This window comes from Dendropsophus ebraccatus, chromosome 9 (genome assembly GCF_027789765.1).
Source record: "Dendropsophus ebraccatus isolate aDenEbr1 chromosome 9, aDenEbr1.pat, whole genome shotgun sequence".
Lineage (NCBI taxonomy): Eukaryota > Metazoa > Chordata > Amphibia > Anura > Hylidae > Dendropsophus > Dendropsophus ebraccatus.
This window is the reverse complement of record NC_091462.1, coordinates 25,947,966-25,969,585: the sequence shown is the minus strand read 5'-3', so window position 1 is coordinate 25,969,585 and position 21,620 is coordinate 25,947,966. Positions and strand designations below refer to the sequence as shown.

Genomic DNA, 21,620 nt, shown 5'->3' with positions numbered 1-21,620 from the left:
AACTACAATTCCCATCATGCCTGGACAGCCGAAGGTTGCCCATACCTGGTCTGGTGGATCAGAAAGCTGGCAAATTAGGTTTCCTCTTATATCTGACACTATTATTAGTGTCGGTTTTGCTATTGCGTAAAGCTATGATTTTCTCCTTCTTACGGAAAGATTATATTGGAGATTGAAGGACAGAATTCTTACTATTAGCGGCAGGCATCTGCTTCTCAAATCACAGGTCAAGCAGCGAATGCGGTCCTTCCCACGACCTCTTCATTCCCGCTAATCCAGAAAAATGGTTTTATTACTGCTTAGGTGATTTGGATGTTATGTTCCATGTTTCTACAAATTCCCTCTTTCTTTACTGTATTAAATTTTTTTTGTCCTAAATCAGGTACGGGGAATCATCCAAAAGCTTTAGCCTTTGGCTATGCAGACTGTATAGTTTTGCATCAGCTGGAGGGCCGAAGGTTCCCCATCCTTGTCCTTAGTAGAAGGTAAATTAGGTCTGGCCTGGACATATAGACAGCCCTCCATTCTCAAATTAAAGGAGTAGTCCGGCTGGGGGAAAAAAAATGTTACCAACAGGGGGTGGAGAAACATAATAGAGACAGTATGCTTAGTGGTCCCTCTGCCCATGCTGCACCTTATCACCAGGCTCCCGTACCTCGGCGGATGTTGTTATCTCCCGGCTTCAGGATATGTCCTGACTTGGCTGACATTTCACAAACGAGTGGGATTTAGCCCGCTCAGCCAATCAGTGACTGCAGCAGTGTCCCGCCCAAGTCACTGACTGGCTAAGCGGGGCATCCGTCTGTCGGGTCATGACATAGCTGTAGGGGAGCTAGGAAGACTGCAGCCTGGGGTCCAGGAGCGGGACATGCTACTGCACGGCCACCGGGTCAGGTAAATAAATATATATATATTTTTATTATGTTCCACCACCGCTAGCCCAAAATTCCCCCTTCCCCCACCGCCAGACTCCTCCTTTAAATTATAACAATTAAATTAAAGAGGTTTTCCAACTTAAAACTAATTTGTCCTCTATTCACAGCACTTGGCTCTTTTTAGCGGCTCCTTAGAGAATGAATAGAGCTGCGAGTCATGTGCCATACCCACGACTGTATATAAAACAAAAGAGCCGGGGGCCAATCTGGACATCGACAGGGGGTACAGAGGTCGGACCCTCTGTGATCTCTTACTTGTCCTTTATCCTGTGGATAGGGGAAAAGTTAGTGTTGGGGCATGTGCACACAATGTAATATCCCTGGAGACTTCAAGTAGATTCCACTTGATATTTGCCGACGGATTCCGCCATCCGCCCAAAGAATTGACATGTCTATGGAACGGGCAGGGCTTCAAGCGGAATCTGTCTGGCGGAATCCGCTTGAAGTCTCTGTAGTGTGCATATAGTGCATATAATATATGAAAACCCTCTTTAACTATAAAAATTTGATAATATTAAACTATGGTATATTAAATTAACTATACTTTAAAAAGATTGATATATATATATATTTAAATAATACGGAATAGTTTTTACTGTACATTAGTATATCTAGTATAGATTGCAGTACACGTGTACATATTTACTTGGAATCCCCATTGTTCACATCACTGGCTTTCCTTATTACTCTAGTGCATCTAAACTACGAGAACATTTAGATAAGTTAGCAAATCATCATAATTAAAAATATCCCACCGATTTATATCTACAGCTACTGTGCAAACCTATGTGTTTCCATGGTTACAGACTACATACTGTGTGGTCTGATCCTGCAGTCTTAGTAAAATTACACAGTACGAGCCTTGTGTTTCAGTAGCTCCCCGCAGTATTGATTGACTTAGAGCTGATGACAAATCCCACTATTTAAAGTTCACCTGACTCATGATGGGACAGTTTCCTTCTATACATATCATTTGTCAAAAGGTTAAAGAGGATGTACCATCAGGAACATCCTCTTTAATCTGACCCAGGGATAGAACCGTGCCGTCACAGGGAAGCCGATTCCGCAGTCCGTTTTTTAAACTGTGGCCCGCTTCCTGTGTACGCTGCCGTTCTATCAACGGGTCCTGGGCCGGAGCTGAAGCCAGGAGTCGGGCCGACCCGTCCCCAGTGGGAGGAATCCCCCGCCCCTGTATGACGCGGCTCCATTGATTGTAATGAATCCGCGTTGTAGAGGGGAGGGAATTCCCTCCCGCTGAGGGTGGGCCGGCCCGCCTCCTGTGCTTCGGCTCCGGCCCGGGACCCGTTGATAGAATGGCGCCGTACATCCTCTTTAAGGTTGTCTTCGGATTAATATATTTGTACGGTTTCTTACATAAAAGATACGATCAGCTGATGAACAAGCTGTTTCTCGTTGGTAGGCTATGGCCAAGCCAGTAACAATTTCATTACCTTTACACGGTCTTAAAAGGGTTATCCAGTGCTACAAAAACATGGCGCTTTTTCCCCCCTCTTGTCTCCAGGTCAGGTGTGGTTTGCAATTAAGCTCCATTTACTTTAATGGAACTGAGTTTCAAACCCCACCCAATCTGGAGACAAGAGCGGGGCAAAAGTGGCCATGTTATTGTAGCGCTGGATAACCCCTTTAAATAAAGCCCTGTCCCCATAAACTAGGTGCAGGAGGAGACCATGCCTCTTCCCATCCATGCCTCTACTCCACTCCTATCCTGGCGTCTTTTTTTTTAGCCAAGCTTTGCTAGCCATGTGTGATATACCGCAGCCTTCAAAGGTTCGATAACATTCCATCATTGTAACCCAGTATACTTCCTATATGTTGCTTGCTGCATGCATTGCAGATATACATGGGTGTGGTTCTCTCCATACAAAGGAATATTTGCAGCCTTGATAAGGACAGATCATTGGACGCCTGGCCATTATAATTTACACGAGCTAAAAGCTGGCCCCTGTCTTCCTGGGCATATAAGGTTTTTGCCAGTAGTATTTTCTTTTTCTTGAGGTTTTCTTCTTCATCTTGAAATGACAAGGCACACGTAGCCTGGAATTCAAACAATTCCATTTTCTTATCTGCGTTCTGCTGACTCGTGCTGCCGAAATATCACATGCTCTTAAAGAGGAAGAAAAAAAAATCCCTCCCTCCTATAAGCTGAGCGGTCTCTCCGTCCGTCTGTGTTCAATAAAACATTCAGTCATAATTCAAAGTGGAAAGGAAACCTTTATTCTCGGGGACGGTGTATATATACTTATACATATATTAATGCCTCTTAAATGGTAGGGTCATACTCGGTGCATTTGCTAATAGAATATTATCATTGGCTGGCTCCCAGAGTAACCTGATATTAAAGGGGTTATCCAGTATTTTATAATGGATGGCCTTCACTAAGCGCCACAGCCCCTTCAAACAGCAGATGAGCAGCGGTGCCGGGAGTGGCTCCACCACTGATCTAATATTGATGGCCTATTTTAATGTATGGATAACCCCTTTAAAAGGTCTCATGGGCTGAATGATATCCCATCAATGTTTATTCTGCAGGGACGTGATCACTATGATCCCTTGCAGAATGTTAGATTGACGTGGTAGGGGTGCACCATCAAACATCAAAGTTTTGTCCCCTGTTGGCTCTGATCAGCATCGGAGAAAGGGGAACTGAGCCGATGGTAGGAATAAGATCTGAAAGCTCTACTTTATGGACATAGAGATCTCTTTATGATATTTATGGTGTTAGGCTGTGTTCACACTGTGTTCACCATTCAAAACCTTTTGACATGTCTCTATAAGATATCAAAAGTTTTTTCCAATGACATAAACACTTTAATTTGAAGTCAAAAATCTTAATGTGAAATTACCTGTTAAAGGGGGGTTGTTTTCATATAAAAATACCTTAAAGTGACTCTGTACCCATAATCGGACCCCCCCAAACCACTTGTACCTTCGGATAGCTGCTTTTAATCCAAGATCTGTCCTGGGGTCCGTTCGGCAGGTGATGCAGTTATTGTCCTAAAAAAACTACTTTTAAACTTGCAGCCCGTACCCAACGACCAGGGCTTAGATTGTGCATGCATTAGGCTGGCACAACCTCTCTGTCCCTCCTCCCCACCCTCCTCATCATTAGGAATGCTCCAGGCAGATTGTCTCCTATTCATCAGCTGTGTGAATACTGAACATGGGCTGGATCATTAAGGCACCTGTGCAATGTTCAGACAGGAGAAAATGTTCCAGTGGCATTCCTAATGATTAAGAGGGTGGGGAGGAGGGACGGGGGTTGGTGCAAAGTTAGGGCACAGATACTCCCGTTGGGCACGGGGCTGCAAGTTTAAAAGTTGTTTTTTAGGACAATAACTGCATCACCTAACGAACAGACCCCAGTACAGATCTTTGATTAAAAGCAGCTATCCGAAGGTACAAGTGGTTTGGGGGGGACAGATTGTGGGTACAGAATCACTTTAAAAGTCTTAAATTACAAAAATTACAAGCTAAATGGAACAGCAGAATTCCTGCAGCAAACACCCCTCACCCCCTCACCATGCTCTTTTTTTCAGCTCTTTTTTTTCTGCTCTCACTTTCAATACTGTAAAAAAAAATGTGAGTAAATCCTGCTAATCTCCCTGGTATTTGCAATGACTTATATAGTTGTTAAAATGAGGAATGAGAGAATTTATACTAGAAGAAACATTCCACGAGTATTAGGAATTGTATACAAATTGTCGAAATGCCATTCGGGCAAAATAAATAAAGGTAACATGCATTTACATTAGGGGAACTCCAGTAAAAAAAGTCTTTGAAATCAAATGGTGTCAGAAAGTTATATAGATTTTTAAAAAATGCCTTCCCGTACTTATCAGCTACTGTATGTCCTGCAGGAAGTGGTGTATTCTTTCCAGTCTGACACAGTGCTCTGTGCTGCCACCTCTGTCCAGGTCAGGAGCTGTCGAGAGCAGGAGAGGCTTTCTGTGGGCACTTGCTACTGCTCTGGACAGGTCCTGACATGGACAGAGGTGGCAGCAGAGAGCACTGTGAATAGACTTGGAACAATACAACACTTCCTGGAGGACATACAGCAGCTGATAAGTACTGGAAGACTGAATATTTTTAAAAACAAACCTGTATAATTTTCTAACACAAGTTGATTTGAGTTGATATCTGTTAGTTGAGATGAGAATACTCCTTTAACACAATCTCCCCAGACGTGCTACCTGGATGGATCATGTTCACATGCTGGTATGTGTAGTCTAGCGGTACCATTTACCTCCTTAAAATAGAAATTACTTACATGCTACAGATTCCATATAATAAACCTTAGCTGTGGACTGGATTTCAGAGCAAACAAAGTGACAATTCTGAAGAAGATCTAAGGAGTTCAGACCTTGATTTCTCAAGTAGATGTTTATATTGATACGACTGAGCTCCCAATGTGTCTGCCGCCAAGTCTATGAACCGTGTATTCCAGCACCTCGTCTATGATCTTCAGACATGCTGCCCCAGGGACATGCCTCTTCCTTCTTGGTGATGCAAAGCATACTGCTTTGACCAGTGACTGATGTCTAACTATCCATTGCCTGGTGGTAACTGAATTGGTGCCTACCTAACTCCTTACTCTTAAAGTGTACCTGACGTTATAAAAAACTTTGACATGTCATAGGGACATGTCAAAAGTTTTGATTGGTCTGGGTCTGAGTGTTCAGACACGTACTGATCGGGAGATAGAGTGGGAGAAGACTGCAGCTGCAGCGCGTCCTCTCTCCGCTGTGATAAGACCTGGACCAATCAAAACATTTTACATGTCCCGATGATTTTATAATCAAAAAATTATTAATAATTAACCTGCATTCGCTTGGATATAGTTTTGGTCTCTTACGTATTTATATATAAAGGTGGCCCCTGCGGAGAGGGTGCCCAACCTTGGTTGGCTGTATCCTATTTGCTATTGTGCCATGTACACCACTAGTTTACATGTCACTGATCAGTCGTGGTCTGGATGTTTAGACCTCCCCAATCGCTAGAACAAGCCGAGACCAAGCATTTCTTTTCTCATTACACTGCTTGCTTACAGAGATGGAGTCCAAAGACTTAAGGCCTTATTACATTGAAGGATTATTCCCCTCATTCTTCCAGTTACTGACCGTTTAGGCGAATATTTGTTTAGTGTAATAGCACATGTTAAAAGTCAACAATCAGCCGATATGCACAACGTCAGCTAATCGTGGTCTTTCAACATGGTGAAAGATCAGCGATAGTCTGCAGTGAGTCGCTCTGTGTAACAGGCCGCCGCTGACTTCAATGGGCTGCTCAAATGATCTAAGGATCATTCAGATGGCCCCTAACGCTTGCTGTCTGTACGTGTAATAGCACAGGAAGTAATTGGAGAAGGAGGGGGAAGCAAGCGCTAAACTGACAGGTCGTCGCTTACTTCTGTATAATATATGTTGTAATGGGGCGCTTACTATAGTACCCGTCTCCTGCATCGAGAAATATAGTTGAGCACTTCTCCTTGCTCGTTTTGGCAATCGTTAATTAAGCATCTGACGACCAAACCCTGGCCAATCAGAGCTTTTCTAAAGGACGGTTGACAAGTTTTCCCCTGTTGTTTTCTTCACCTTTTGTTTTTTTTTGTTTTTGTTTTGTTAGTCATACAGTTATGTAACAGTTTAACATTGTATAACCCACAATTTGATTTCATGGTCGTTACATATAAGATACTGTTGAAGTACATCCCAAAAACATAAAGTAATTCATGGGAACTGTTAAAATTTTTGCCTATTTTTAGTTTGATTTCTAATTCAGTGTTTTTGTGTGTTTAGCAACAAGAACAAGACCCAACAAACCTGTATATATCCAACTTGCCTCTATCGATGGACGAACAAGAGCTTGAAAATATGTTAAAGCCATTTGGGCAGGTTATATCTACAAGGATACTCCGTGATTCCAGTGGTACCAGCCGTGGAGTGGGATTTGCAAGGTGAGACTTCATCAATTGTGATAAAAATATAAAAAAAAAATATATCTATATAGAAGTCGAATACTGGGGAACAAAATAGCTGATAATACACATTTCAGTATTGAGGGATGGTGTTACAGTGTATTGGTTGCGTCCTCTATATGGACATTATATGACAGGTTTGCTTTATATTTCACATTTTTTCCTTTTTTTTTTTTTTTTTTTTTCCTTTCACAACTTGATATTAGTTTTGCCATTTCTTCACTTTCAGGATGGAATCGACAGAGAAATGTGAAGCCGTCATCAATCATTTTAATGGAAAGTTTATTAAGACGCTTCCTGGTGTATCAGGTTTGTATTCTCCATCAATGATGATATGTTGAAGGCTCGGCTTTGAGGCAGCTAACACACCAAGAAGCTGAACTAAACTGAATTTGTGCATAGCCTGTGATTTCTTTTAAACTATATTAACCCTCTCCTCCCCATATGTATTAGATTAGACGCCCCATCGCATCTAAAATCAATCAAGTTTGCACTCTTTAGAAGATTTCCTCTAGCTTTGTTTCTTCATCTCTTGTGTAGACATATGTTTCCATAGTAACAGACTACATACAGACTCTGTGTAGTCTGGTTTTTCAGTCCTTTTTCTATCTATTGCTTATTTACAGCATACATACCAAGTGTAAAACTTTAAATCAAATTTACAGCGAGACTTGGTAAGTAAAGTTTCACCATACCATCTGATCGGTGCTGCTGCACAGAGTCTAACGGTGCCACCTATTTCTCATACTGCTGCCCAAATCCTGAGATCTCATTGGTTTGGTAAATATGCAAATGTAATAGTTTGGTACAATGGAGACGGACCCAGCGCCCCCGCGCAACGATATTTCCTCCCATCTTCGTTCTGAAAGTGGTGCATCACCGGGGGGAGATGATATTGGTGCGTTGGGCCCACCTTCAGTACACCTAGTTAGGACATTTGCATATTTACCAAACAGAGGAGAAACCCAGGAACCTGGCAGCGGTATGAGCAATAGAGAACACTGCTAGAATATGCACGTCAGCGCCAATCAGATGGTATGGAAACCTTTATTTACTAAATCTTGTGGTACTTACACTTTAAGGACTGATGAATAGGTGTGTAACTGCAGAATCAGACTACGCAGACTTTGTAGTCTGTTACCATGGAGACACATAGTTGCAGACCTAAACAGTATCATATTTTTAGAAGACTATTTGCATGATTGTTTTGTTTGATTGACCTTGAGATGAATTGATGCAAACAAAAGAATGGATGCAAGGGTCTAAATAACCTTTAAATAAAGGTGCATATGTCTCCTGTCTATAGCTCTAGGCATATTTTTATAGGCCTTTTCTAGTGCTTTTTTTAGTTTAAGGGGCCAAAAATAGAGATCTATTCCTGACACAAAATAAAAGAGCGTATTCAGATATTTGTGGATCCATATCATAGGCTTCTCTTTTGTGCTATCAAATTATACTCTGGGATCTGCAAAGGAATTCACTGCCTTCCACAGGTTTATAACCTGTCCCATAGGACTGAACTGACAGATCTTCCTGTAAATAGTCACATAAACTGTATCTCTTTGCACTCTTCTAAAATTAATAAGATAAGAGTTCATGTACTGTTGCTTATATGCCATACAGATGAATGTGTAACCTCAAGATTTCTAACCTGTGGTAGTTTCCCTGCAACATGGGAATTCAAGTATATACACTTGTGAAGATGGGCCCCCACTAAGGACACCGGACACAAGTGGGAAGATGTCTTAACTTCCTGTAAATCCCACCACTTGCACAGCCGGTCAGCCATGGAGATACAGTGCTTGGCTTGTCTCTGTTAAAACTAGACCCACTCCAGCTCAGGTGCCCACCGTGGGATTCACCTGCTCCCCTGTGGGCCAGTCCAAGCCTGGGAGGCGGTCCAGGTTTTAAAACCACCACAGATTACATAATCAGAAAAACATTTTCTTAAAAGTTCGGAACTTTAAAGGGAATTAATCAGCCCAATTGGGCAGATATGGTTCCCAGGATCGCTGCATAAAACTCCTGCAGGGGTCCAATACTGGCCTTTCTGCCTGTCAATCATCCCTCCGAGTGTGCTCACAGGCACGGACGGGAGCCACCCAGATGACTATCTTCCCTCCTCTGCCTGTCGCACGCGGGGAATAAAACTTGTTTTTCTACGGTATAAAGCTTCTGCAGCAGCCATGGCGGGCACGTGCCGCAGCTGCTGCAGGAGCTTTATACAGCGCTCCTGGGAACCATATCGGTCCAGTTGGGCAGCTACAGTAAGAGTGTCTCTCTTTGGAAGACTCCACACAATAAGTCTCCACGCAGTACATGACCATCCATAGATTTTGATTGAAATAGCGTAATTCCTAATTCCCCTTTAGAGGCGCGGCAGGAGAATTGGATATTTACTGCCATGTTCTTTTACAGATTGCAGGCACTCTTTGATCATGTTATAGTACATGGACTCTTCTAATGAAAGGGGCTCCACAGTCAACATCCCCTTTAAAAAAAAATAAAAAATTACCCTACATCGAATCAAATATCAGAATATTTACCAGCATGATACAACAGGAGGTATCAGGGACTTGACTGCTGATTCTCTCTATTCTGTATAGGGACTCGCTCTTTCTGTTTGCACACCTTCCTAATGTCAGGGATATTTGAATCATGTATTTCTCAGGTCTGTGAATCAGCAGGATGAGTGATTTAGAAATAAATTTAATTATGTATGATTCACCGCAGATACATCAATAGGCACACCTCCCTGATCGAGAGCCCGAGCTGCCATTAATTATAGCCTGGGCCGGGGAAGGGGGAAGATTTATGAGCTACTTGCTAAAAAGGATATGAAACATCATTACATTACTCTTACTGGTTTGATAGAATCACTATTGGCGTTACCCTGTCATACTGGTAAGGGGGTAATTTATATCGGGAATATCGTAAGACAACCTTTCATGTTTTAATTCCGGTCAAGTCTATGCAGACACTCCTCTCGTGACCTGTATATTCATACTGAGGTGTGTTGGATATATAAAAGCTTCATATAGTTACTTTTATAGCCTTATTGGTGTGGTGAAGCAGTTAGTAATTACTTATAAAATTCATTACTAGGAAACATTGTGTAAAACAGTGTTCCCTAACCTGTTGCAAAACTACAATTCGCATTGTGCCTGGACAGTTAAAGACGGTCTTGCATCACCAGGAGAGCCATAGTGTGGGGAAGAACTTAAAGGCTATGAATGGAAAATGATTATAGTGCAGCACAATGCACAATAATCATTATTCTATATTACTTCTACTAATGATTCAGATTCTAAATAGGTGCACTCCTATGCATTAAGAGACAGCATCCTGTTCTCCATAGAATTACATTACATTATGTTTTATGGCACTGGGTCTCACGCTGGCTAGGTGTGATGTGGAAACAGAGCATTATGCTCTCGCTCCTAACCTGTAGTTATGAGCAGCCATGCAGCTGCTAAATAAAAATAGTATTTAAATCAACTGGTGCCAGAAAGTTATACAGATGCCTAATTTACTTCTATTTAAAAATCTCTGGTCTTTCAGTATTTATCAACTGCTGCATGTCCTGCAGGAAGTGGTGTATTCTTTCTAGTCTGACACAGTGCTCTCTGCTGCCACCTCTGTCCATGTCAGAAACTGTCCAGAGAAGTAGCAAATCCTCATAGAAAACCTCTTCTGCTCTGGACAGTTTATGGCACAGACAGAGGTGGCAGCAGAGAGCACTGTGTCAGACTAGAAAGAATACACCACTTCCTGCAGGACATACAGCAGCTGATAAGTACTTGTAGACTTAAGATTTTTAAATACAAGTCATTTTCAAATCTGTATACGTTTCTGACAAGTTTTATCCGAAGTACCTTTTTAAATAAGAAGTCTGGCAAAATTAATAATGACCGTGTGGGCAGTGGGTGGGGGTAACATAATAGCAAACTTTTACTTACCGGTACTAGTGCCTCTGCAGCACCACATCACCAGGCTCCCGGACCCCGCCAAATGTCATTTTCTCTCCCTTTCTTGGTACGTTACCACTCCTACCACACGACCAGTCAGTGACTGCAACGGCGTCCTGCTCCAGTCACTGACTGGCTAATTGGGCAATCCATCATCTGAGTCGTGACGTAGCAGGGGGGTGAGATGGAGAATGCCAACAGGGGTCGAGGAGTGGGATGTTGGCGCTGCAGGGCCACGGGGACCACTAAGTATAGGTTCTTTATTATGTCCCCACCCTCTGCCCGCACTAATTATTTTTAATTTCCCCCCGACTTTTATTTAGAAAAATGTATATTGTACATAATGCTCCACTATAATCATATTTCATTCATTCAGGTATAACTTACTAGTTCATGATAGGCTAATCAATACACCAATTTAGAAGTCTACATGTAAGTGAAAGTAATTTGGTAAAATGATTACTGTGCACAGTGCTGCACTATAATCATTTTTCATCAAAAATTAGTTACGCTTAAAGGGGCTGCCTTAATAAGACAATGCCTTTCCATAATGTCCCATTAGGGTATAATGGACATCATAGAAATAAAAGGTTACCCACAACCCTCAGATTTTTTCATTCTGCATTAGACTGTTCTGTATATAATTCTACATTTAAATTATATAGCCAGTCACTTCTCCAATGATAACAGCTCATGGCTGATTGTTGAACTGCCTAAACTGTTCTATAGAGAGCAGGTTGCATGTGTATCACATGAATGTGTATCAAGCTGCTTACCATCCCCACTATACAACCTGCTGCCTGCAGAGCTGAATGCATTTTTAACATAGAAGGACCTCTTTAGTATTTCCTTGATGAAATCATTTCAAAGAAATTCCACAAATTTTTTTTTAAGTTTTTCGTTGTTTTCATTTTGTTATTGTCTTCATGCAGCGTCCGAAAAAATGTGGAGACTGTCATCACGCTGCTGTTGATGGATCTGTAACTATTATTGTATCTTTGTCAAATACCTCGAGTGCACAAGTGTATGCAGGGCCGCGAGTCTGAGAAGCTTGTCAGGTCAAAAAGCTTCCGCAGCGCAGTTTTTAAAAGGGATTTACTCTCTTTTTTTTATAAAGTGGTTTCACATACACAGGATGGGGATCTGTCCTCAGGTACCCGAAAAGATTGTGAGAATCATTTGGCTGATTTAGTGATCCAACTCTAACCTTTTTTTAATTTCATTTTATTGTAAATCAGGAACATCCCATCACTTTTCTAAGATTGGAATAACACTGTCAAAAAGTTATACAGATTTGTAATTTACTTCTATTTAAAAATCTCAACCCTTCCACTACTTTTCAGCTGCTGTATGTCCTGCAGGAAGTGTTGTATTCTTTCCAGTCTGACACAGTGCTCTCTGCTGCCACCTCTGTCCATGTCAGGAACTGTCCAGAGTAGTAAAGGGAATTTTCTGCTGTTCTGGACAGTTCCTGACATGGACAGAGGTGGCAGCAGAGAGCACCGTGTTAGAATGGAAATAATCCACCTCTTCCTGCAATACTTACAGCAGCTGATAAGTACTGGATGACTTGAGGTTTTTAAATAGAAGTAATTTACAAATCTGTATAACTTTCTGATACCAGTTGATTTAAAAAGATTCATTTACCCCTTTAAAGATCAGAGTGCTATTATATGATAGTTGTATAGTGATATTTGCTTATCCCATATCCCCAAAATAACACAGAGAATCATACCTATCTCTACTACCCTATATAGTAGCTTTAATACTGACGTAATATAATGGCCCCCTCCTATCTTAGTAAATTGGTGCAGCTTTGTATTGCAGCCCAGTTATACACTGCTATCCTACGCTGCCCCTCCTGCCAATAGGAACGCCATTAGCAATGCATTGTTAATAAGATTACGGTGAATTCTTGTTTCCGTCATATCTAGCCGAGCCTTCATTATGAAGCTGTGAGTCAGGATGTAGACATCATCTCTTCCAGCCCTTTGTTAGGAAATAAGCTTGAGGCTGCAGAGGCTGAGAGGGGATAATATAGAATAATAAGTCTGGTGGAGCTGCAGTGTAGCTCCCCTCGGCACACCACTCAGCAGGTACCCTGGGATCATTTCAGGAGCGTTCTGGCCGACGACAGGGCCGCAAGCTTTAAATTGGCCCCAGCGAGCTGCAGTGTGCTGTATGAATCCATCTGCAACACCGACCCCCATAACGGCCGCGCTTTACGCCCACATTGCACTTTTCAGGTTGAGGATAGGCGCCTTTTATTCCTTCCCCCTCCTTATGAATAATGTATTATTACAGCTTTGGAGAAGAAGGTTCTTTTATGTTGCAGTGATTTGTGTGGAGCAATATCTTATAAGATTTCTTTTTTAATATATCGGTTGTCGGGAGGTGTCCTAACATGGTTACAAGGGCTGCTAGTTGACTGATGGACTATTGGACTAGGCGGCAATAAGCAGAAATTGAAGGGGTTCTCCACAGCCTTGATCTTCTAGTGTGACAATTTAGTTAATAGTCAGATGTGTGAACTTAAAGGGGAACTATTAGTAGGTTAGAGGAATCTAACCTGCTGGTAGCCCCCCTAACTGTGCACTTAGAATACCAAAATTAGACACCGATCCATCAACAGCCTCTAATAGCAACAATCTGCTGCAGTCGCTCAGTTGAATAGGAGCAGCGGCAGCAGACTGCTGCTATCCTCTATGGGCTGTCCAGACGATCTAGCGATCTCCCGTGCAGCCCCCCCACACCTCCCCGCGCCCACCCTGCTCTTACTCGCTTTAAGTATAGGGGGGGGGGGGCTACCCAGGTGATCACTAGAGGATAGTGGCGGTCTGCTGCTGACAGTGCTCATTTGCTCCTCTGTCGCCTCGAGTAATAGGGGCTTTACAGATCAAAATTTTTGTCATGTCCATGGTAACTAAGATATGTTAAAAATACAAATTTTACACTTGGTGGTGCTTTAATTTAAAGGGGTTATCCAGGATAGAATATCCATAGATTGGTTGGGGTGCACCATTCAAATGGGTACATAGGAACCAAGATTCTCATAATTTGTAGGGGGGCTAGTAGTTGGTCACTTAGCTAGGTGATAAATTTTAATTATGGAACAATTAATGATACAGTCTGGAATCCTACAGTATATTCCTGGTTTTTACCTTGCAACATTTAGTCCATATAAGCAACATAAGACAATGTCTTCTACAGATGATCCGGAGCAGTTGGCCCACTTTTTACCTTAGATATATATGAATAGTCTTATTTCTGCATCTAGTACAGGAGCTGTCAATCAACATTATCCTGCAGAAACCCAAACCCAGAAAGTGCCCAATGTTTGACCCTCAGGGGAAGATAACCAGACGGGGCGATTGCTGTAGACCAAAATTGTTTGCAACTTGCTGCAAAGTGAATAGATCCAGGGCATTGTCTTTGTAATGCAACGTTAGCCAACTTGTGTCTATCAAGCTGTTGCCAACCTACAACTTGCAGCATGCGGGGCAAGCTGGTCATTGTCGTTTGGCGACAGGTTGGAGAACACTATTCCAATGATTGTGTAAAATGTTTGCTTCCTTACGAATGTCTATACATGACTTAGTGCTTCCGATTTAACGTGTTGATGGGATCCTAAGGGAAACGGACAAGGACACATGACAGATGAGTGATCGCTAACTTTCCGTTTCCCTCTCTCCTCTCCGCAGCTCCCACAGAAGCCTTGCTGTGTAAGTTTGCTGATGGAGGACAGAAGAAGCGACAAACCCAGAACAAATACGTCCAGAATGGAAGAGCCTGGCCGAGAGAGGGCGAGGTGAGACTTGTAAGTCTTTCCATAAAACTTCAGGGTGGGGGCATGAATGAGTAGCTTAAAAACATGACTCACACAGGACTTCTTGGCTTGGAGCTACCATGGCTTGGGTGTGTGTGACAGGCTGGTGCCCTCCTCTCTGCAGCTGCTAGCACTGGGGATTTGCTTTGTGCTTCGCTTTCATGCTCATCCCTGACCTTTTTACACCAATGCAGCTTAACTCGGCAAACAAGAGATACGTTGTGTACTTGGAGTTCTCGCCTCCCATGTTTGTATTCTGGAAAATGAAGAAAAGACGCATGGCTTTTATGTATACTGCATTGTTCTCTTGTGTTATATTAAAAATTCTGACTGGTCAAGCTTGCTTTTTACATTGCATCGTCGATGTATCCTTTCGTGAAGCCTATGTGCACTTTCACATTTTAAATTTTTAAGATATGCAAATTGTTTTGCAACTACAATTCCAAGCTGATACATTTCTATAGTACGTCTTCTGACGCATTTCAGGCGCCCATTTATAACTAATTACACTGCATGTCTGAAATGCGTAAGCAAACTTTTCTTTATGTCTTGTTACTAGAGATGAGTGAACCTCGAGCATGCTCGAGTCCATCCGAACCCGATCGTTCGGCATTTGATTAGCAGTGGCTGCTAAACTTGGATAAAGCTCTAAGATTGTCTGGAAAAAATGGATACAGCCAATTACTATATCCATGTTTTCCAAATAGCCTTAGGGCTTTATCCAAGTTCAGCAGCCACCACTAATCAAATGCCAAATGATCGGGTTCGTATGGACTCGAGCATGCTCAAGGTTCGCTCATCTGTACTTGTTATCAATAAGATTTTATTCTTGTGCCATAATAGGGGATTTCCAGTCTGAGACTGAGGAGCTATCCACAGGATAGGTCATTGGTGATCAGCTTCTCATTGCCTCTACTACACACTGAACGCAGCCACAGGCAGTTGGCTCCCTTCCCTGTGTAGAGGCGTTGATGTGTAACTGCAGCTCAGCTCCTGTTCAAGTGAAAGACAGCTGAGCTGTAGCGCTTAGAAGACTTGCTAAACTGTTCGGGGTCAGTAACTTGCCTGAATCTGAAAACTCAGCATTTGACTACTTGCTGGAGAAGTTGGAAGCCTATGGCTATGGCTGTATCCATGTTTTCCAGAACTCCCTAGGGCAACATCCAACTTCTCCAGCATCGAATGTGGAGCGTTTAAGTTGGCCAAACCTGAACAGTTCGGCAAGTCCACTCAACACTACTAAGCTGCAGTAGTGAACGGAGCCAACTGCTTCTGAGCCCGTTCACTTTATAGTCTGAGCTCTGAGCCCCGGATTGTTGGGAGTGCCGGATATCCGTAACCCGATGACCAGTGACTTATCACCTATCCTGTGGGTAGCTCATCAGTTTTGCCTGGAAAGCCCCTTTAAACTAAATAGAAGCTTTTATAGGTATCCATTAGTGCTGTAGGTTTCTACAGTCAGCCATATGATCCTGGTCTTTCCTGACATAGCCGTACACTGAGGTGTTAATGCCTGGAGTCAAATGCTTTCTACATGTGATAAACTTTATATATACATGTGTTCAGTTTACAAAAATCCCCTCTGTAGTCTGATGCTTCAGTCATGTGTTACCATTTCTGTTTGTCTCTATATCTGCAGCCAGCCATATATAGTAGATAGCCCTTGGCTGCCAACTGTCTCAAGCGGACTGTAGTCCAATGTGAATCGCCAACACATCTGCGTGCATCCCTTGTGTAGTGTAGTGCATTATAGTAAATTATAATGTAGTATAAGGCTTTGTTCACACACAGTGTTTTGGCCAGTGTTTGTCAGTATTTGTAGCCAAAATCTGGAGTGGAACCGACATACAAAAATTATAATAAAAAAATTTGCACAGTTTCTGTTTTTTCAACCCACTCCTGGTTTTGGTTGAAAACATACTGACAAGAAGACTGACGTAAATACTGTGTGTGAATATAGCCAAATGTTAAGTCCGTGATATGTGGCCAGCACACAGGTCTTATGTTACAGGCTTTTACGGATGTGTGAAAGTGGCCTTACTGTTTGTAGCACAAGTTGAGTGAGCAGATTAAAAAGAAAAAAAAAAAGTGTACAAGCTCAGACTACACACAAGGATTGTTTGTAGTCTGTAACCTTGGAAACTTACAGCTCCACGAAAAGGGATATTTTTAAATAAATCGCAAACATGAGCATAGCTTTTTCAGATGCCGAATTCTTTTTATTATCTATTAATTATGAAACGTGTTATGCGTAATATAGATTAAATAGGTTAGCAGCATGTAAAGAGTCTCCCGCCTTTTGTTTGTGTGATGATTTTTTTTTATTTATGATGACTCTGTTAGATGGTCTGAAGAACTTCTTTCTTTCTTCACAGGCTGGAATGACGCTGACTTATGATCCCACTGCTGCTATTCAAAATGGGTATGTCAGAAGGTGATTTTCCCAACTCTAAACTTTTATATTTCATGTTTGTTTTGTCCATGCATTAAGTCCTTTACCATCTAGTGTGAACAAGGCAAAAGTAGGGAGAGAGGATGGCCCTGTGCCGCCACCTTTATTTAACCTCCCCTGTTTTGTATAAAGCTCCTCCTTCTTGTTAATGAGGATTCTTAATGGATGCTTAAAGGGTGTGTTCAGCATATATGGCAGAAGTGTTGTACTTGACAGTTCCCTATAGATAGATATCATATTTGTGTGTTTATTTTTTGACATTGGCTTGTGCTGGTTCTGCGTGGTTCTTTCATAACAAAAACCTTCAAAGACTAAAAGCTTGCAAATTTTATTATGGAACGTCCCTTTTTTTTTCTGAAATTGTGGTGCAAAATTTTGCAAAAACTGCTGCCTTACCAGGAGGAAAATGCAATAGTTGAACACATCCTCAAAGTCAACACGCAAAACGTTTAGCATATACTCCGTAGGTCAATTCATCCACATTAATCCTCCAATTTTCTATAGTAAATCCACTGTGAGATATCTACAACCTATCTACCCCTTGTGAACATCCCCCTAAAATTAGAATAAGCACCATGGTCCTCACGCTGCAGTATAGGACACCCTTGTAGTTCGCCTAGTATACATTTTCATTCTTTGTATGCTGACCCTTTAGACTTTTATGTGACACTCTTCTCCTTCCTTGTTGCAGGTTCTACCCTCCGCCATACAGCATTGCCACAAACAGGATGATCACCCAAACCTCCATCACCCCCTACATTGCATCTCCTGTCTCCACGTACCAGGTGAGTAGCTCAGAACCCGGGAAGCCAGTCTCCTTGATGCTAATTTCAGCAGCGATAACAAAGATCCCTGTCATTAGGCGGCCGGGGCTGCGGCATAGACTCCATTATCACCTAAATTGGGATAATTAAAGATCCGTGTCTCGTGCATTGTACTCCTTCACTTTGATCTATTGCATGCCCCAGTTTCAGCTTGGCAGAGATTTTTTTTCCCCATACTTTTTTAAAACGTTTTTTTGTCCATCAGCATTCTCCTGCATGTGGACAGCGGGCTATTATTATTATTATTATTGGCTGCATGGAAACCAGTTCATAATATTAACTGGTCCACCAGCATTAATGCCCAGTTTAAAGGGAATATCTGCATATAGAACCTATTGCATGTCATAAAAGTAGTGTCTTGGTCTGACCACCACCAGCAGCATAATCTCACACTATCAATGTGTATTTGTGGAAAATCCCTTTGTGTTACACATGATCCAGTTGCCTTGTATGTTGCTTAGGGTCCTGCCAATCCACCAGTGTGTTTCTAATAGCGGAGTGATGACATAGATCCCCAGACTGTCCTGACACAACTCTGTTTAGTTATGCAGAACAGGTCTCATTCCCCCAAAAAAGAGCCTTTTATTTAGAATTCCAAGAAGCTCCGGCACACAATAGATGGGATTTGCTTAGCTGGAAAGATATAGTCACGAAATACAGGCAAATAAGGCCAAAAAACTAGGAACGTTGTAAAAGCTGAGAGAGGCCCCAAAAATTCCTTTTCAGCCAAACTAGGAAACCATTGTATCTAGTCTATGGACACTTCGTCCTGCCAGTTATTGCACTTAAACAATTTTAACCTTAAAAAAAAAGAAAAAAAGATTAAAGAAAAAAAATATATATATAATAATTTATTTGTGAAATTCAGAAAGAAAAAAAATCTTCATAGCAATTTCTGGGCTTCCATACCACGACAGCTCATAAAAAAGGGAAACTCATTATTCTCCGTCCTTGGCAGAGATGAGGACATTGGGTTGTGCTTTCAACCTCATGGTTTGGCCTGGAACGCCCGTGGTCAGAGCTTGCCTGAAGTTTCTTCTTATAAACTATGGCAATTTATGTTTTAGATTAAAAACTTCCATGGTATTTTGGGTATAGGCAAGTGAAATTAAAATGTGGATCCAGGACCTGGCCACAGACCACCAGTAATATGTAATTTTTGAGCCGTGATGTGGCCCGGGGGGGGGGGGGGGGGCTTTGTTCAGAGTTCAGCCAGATTCCTCCTCACAAGACTGGGACTATGCACAGATAAGCCTGGTCCTTGGGTTGTAGCGTTGCTGCTCTCTAAAGGGGTACCTGCTACACGCACAATGATGGCACCATTTGGCATGTTATTATTTATACCCTAGAATGCTGAAAATTCATATTGTAAAAAAAGTGTTCATGATAACTAACTAAAAGGGTTATCCCGTAAATTAAAACTAGAGATGAACGCAACTCGAGTATGCCCAAGTCCAATAGTTCGGCATGTGACTACCGGTGGCTGGAAAAGTTGGATGCAGCTCTAGGGTTGCCTGGAATACATAGATACAGCCATAGGCCTTTGACTGTATCCATGTTTTCCTGGACACTCTAGGGTTGCATCCAACTTCTTCATCGATTGGTAATCAAATACTGCACAATCGGACTCGAGTTGCGCACATTTCTAATTAAAACTCATAACCTATCCTTGGGATAGATGATAATTAAAGGAGAAGCCTGGCCTCAAAGTTTTTTCTTTTTTTTTGTTCTCTTTTTAAATTGCTGCGGGGGGGGGGGGGAATAAACAGCACTAGCTTACCTTTCTCCGTGCCCGCGATCCGCCATCTGACCAGCCAAGGACCCCCACCAGGCTCCATGATCTCTTGTGCTGTCTTCGTCACGACGTGGCTGGTTGACAGCCCACTCAGCCAGGTTGGCTGAGTGGGCTGTCCATCTGCCAGGTCGGGCATTTTCTCCCGAGTCGTGATGTCATCACAACTCTGGGCACAGGGAGAGGTAGGTAATTCTTCCTTTTTCATTTTACCCCATGCCAGATTTTAAAATAAAAAAAATCTCTGGACTTCTCCTTTAACTAATTGATGTTGGTCTCACCTTTGATACTACCTCCAGTCTTGAAAATGGCCCCCGGTGTGAAACACTGTTGTTTCATTCACTTACTATAGGGCAGCAGGAGATAGCTAGTTTAGTGCTCTGTTCTATTTTCCAGTCCGATAGTGACTAGAGCGACAGTACACATGCTTGACCATCTCTCCACATGGAGTCCTAGTGGTCAGGTACTCCAGTCCTCACAAATCAGATAACTTTAATCTTTAAGAGGTTGTCCAGAATTACAAAAAGATTGTTTCCTTCTTTCAGAAAACAGCGCCACTTCTGTCCTCAGTCTGGGTGCGGTAGTTAGTTTCATTCTAGCAAATGCAGCTGAATTACAATACCACAGGCAACATGAGGACAGGGGTGGCGCTGTTTTAGGAATAAAGGAGCTTAGTTTTTTTTTTTTTTTATTGCCTTTAAATGAACTCTTAATAAAACACTTTTTGCTATAGCAAGTATAAAGTTGAAGGGGGTGACAGAATTTAGCTCTTTGGTGTTTTCTTAATCCGTATGTCTTGTCCAACCCCTGAGGCGCTGCATTAAACATAACAGCTTGTTAGTTTTGCCTTGTGTGGTTCTTCAAGTGAATTTATTCAAGTCACTTATTAGTTTACCTAGCGTATAATATTGGGCGTGGGAATCGGCGCTCGTAGTTGTCGATCGCATGATCACTGGGGCGGGAGCAGGAACTGTATGCAAGGTGCTCAAGGAGTTCAGGAACGTCTCCTTTAACATCACTCTTTACTATTATTATAGCATAGATACAGATGTTAGAAACACTATGCTTTTTATGTTCATTTTTTTATTCTGTATGTTTTTGCCATCCTCGCTACAGAATTACAAAATGTTCTGTTTACCGTGTCTAGACACAACGCAGACCTGGTTCCTTCTGCTCCTCCCGCACTATATGATCTCCAAAACAGATGGCGCAGCAGAAATAATGTATAGTGCGGCGTACACAGACACCGGGACACTGCCTTAGAACATTAAATATTTGCTACTAGCATTGGCCGAAACTTTTTTAGTTTTTTTTTTTTAATTTGTGAGTTTTTGTTTTCTTATGTTTTCAATAATTAAAAAAAAAATAAAAAAAACACACACATTCAGGAAACTAGATAAAATTTTTCGAGCAGGTTCACCCTTATATGACATTGTCTCCTGTAGCACAAGGAACATTGCGTGCTGTCCGCAAGTGTGCTGTCACTTCATCTGTATTGCTGTCTGAGCGCGTCCCTTTTTATGGAACATTGTGTCTATATAACACCTATGGACGGTCCAAGTATTGCCTTTCGATTGGAATGTGCTTAGGTAATATTTAGACTTGTGCTCCCTTAGGTCATGTTCACATGTGCTATACTTGCTGTATGTTTTCCGTGGTGTACATAGTATTAAATTGCCTCCCCATTATGGTGCCAGGACGGATTAACCTTGTGATTATTTCCACCTCTGTGCCCCTTAGGCCGATTCTCTACCTTTTACATTTCTATCAATGCAGTTAAAGGGGTTATCCAGCGCTAAAAAAACATGGCCACTTTCTTTCAGAGACA

General features: G+C 42.0%; 1 protein-coding gene across 8 annotated transcripts in view; it reads left to right on the top strand.

The window, feature by feature from the left end:
• Positions 1 to 21,620, top strand: part of RBMS1 (RNA binding motif single stranded interacting protein 1) — a 294,933-nt gene that overhangs the window by 252,197 nt on the left and 21,116 nt on the right. For 3 of the 8 annotated variants that reach the window (XM_069982792.1, XM_069982791.1, XM_069982797.1), the window contains exons 5-9: positions 6,752 to 6,909; positions 7,160 to 7,239; positions 14,600 to 14,715; positions 17,100 to 17,158; positions 17,868 to 17,961. In XM_069982792.1, coding sequence (XP_069838893.1) covers positions 6,752 to 6,909; positions 7,160 to 7,239; positions 14,600 to 14,715; positions 17,100 to 17,158; positions 17,868 to 17,961 — 507 coding nt within the window. The remainder of the gene's footprint in view (positions 1 to 6,751; positions 6,910 to 7,159; positions 7,240 to 14,599; positions 14,716 to 17,099; positions 17,159 to 17,867; positions 17,962 to 21,620) is intronic. The other 5 variants (XM_069982799.1, XM_069982796.1, XM_069982795.1 and 2 more) reach the window with 3 other exon arrangements.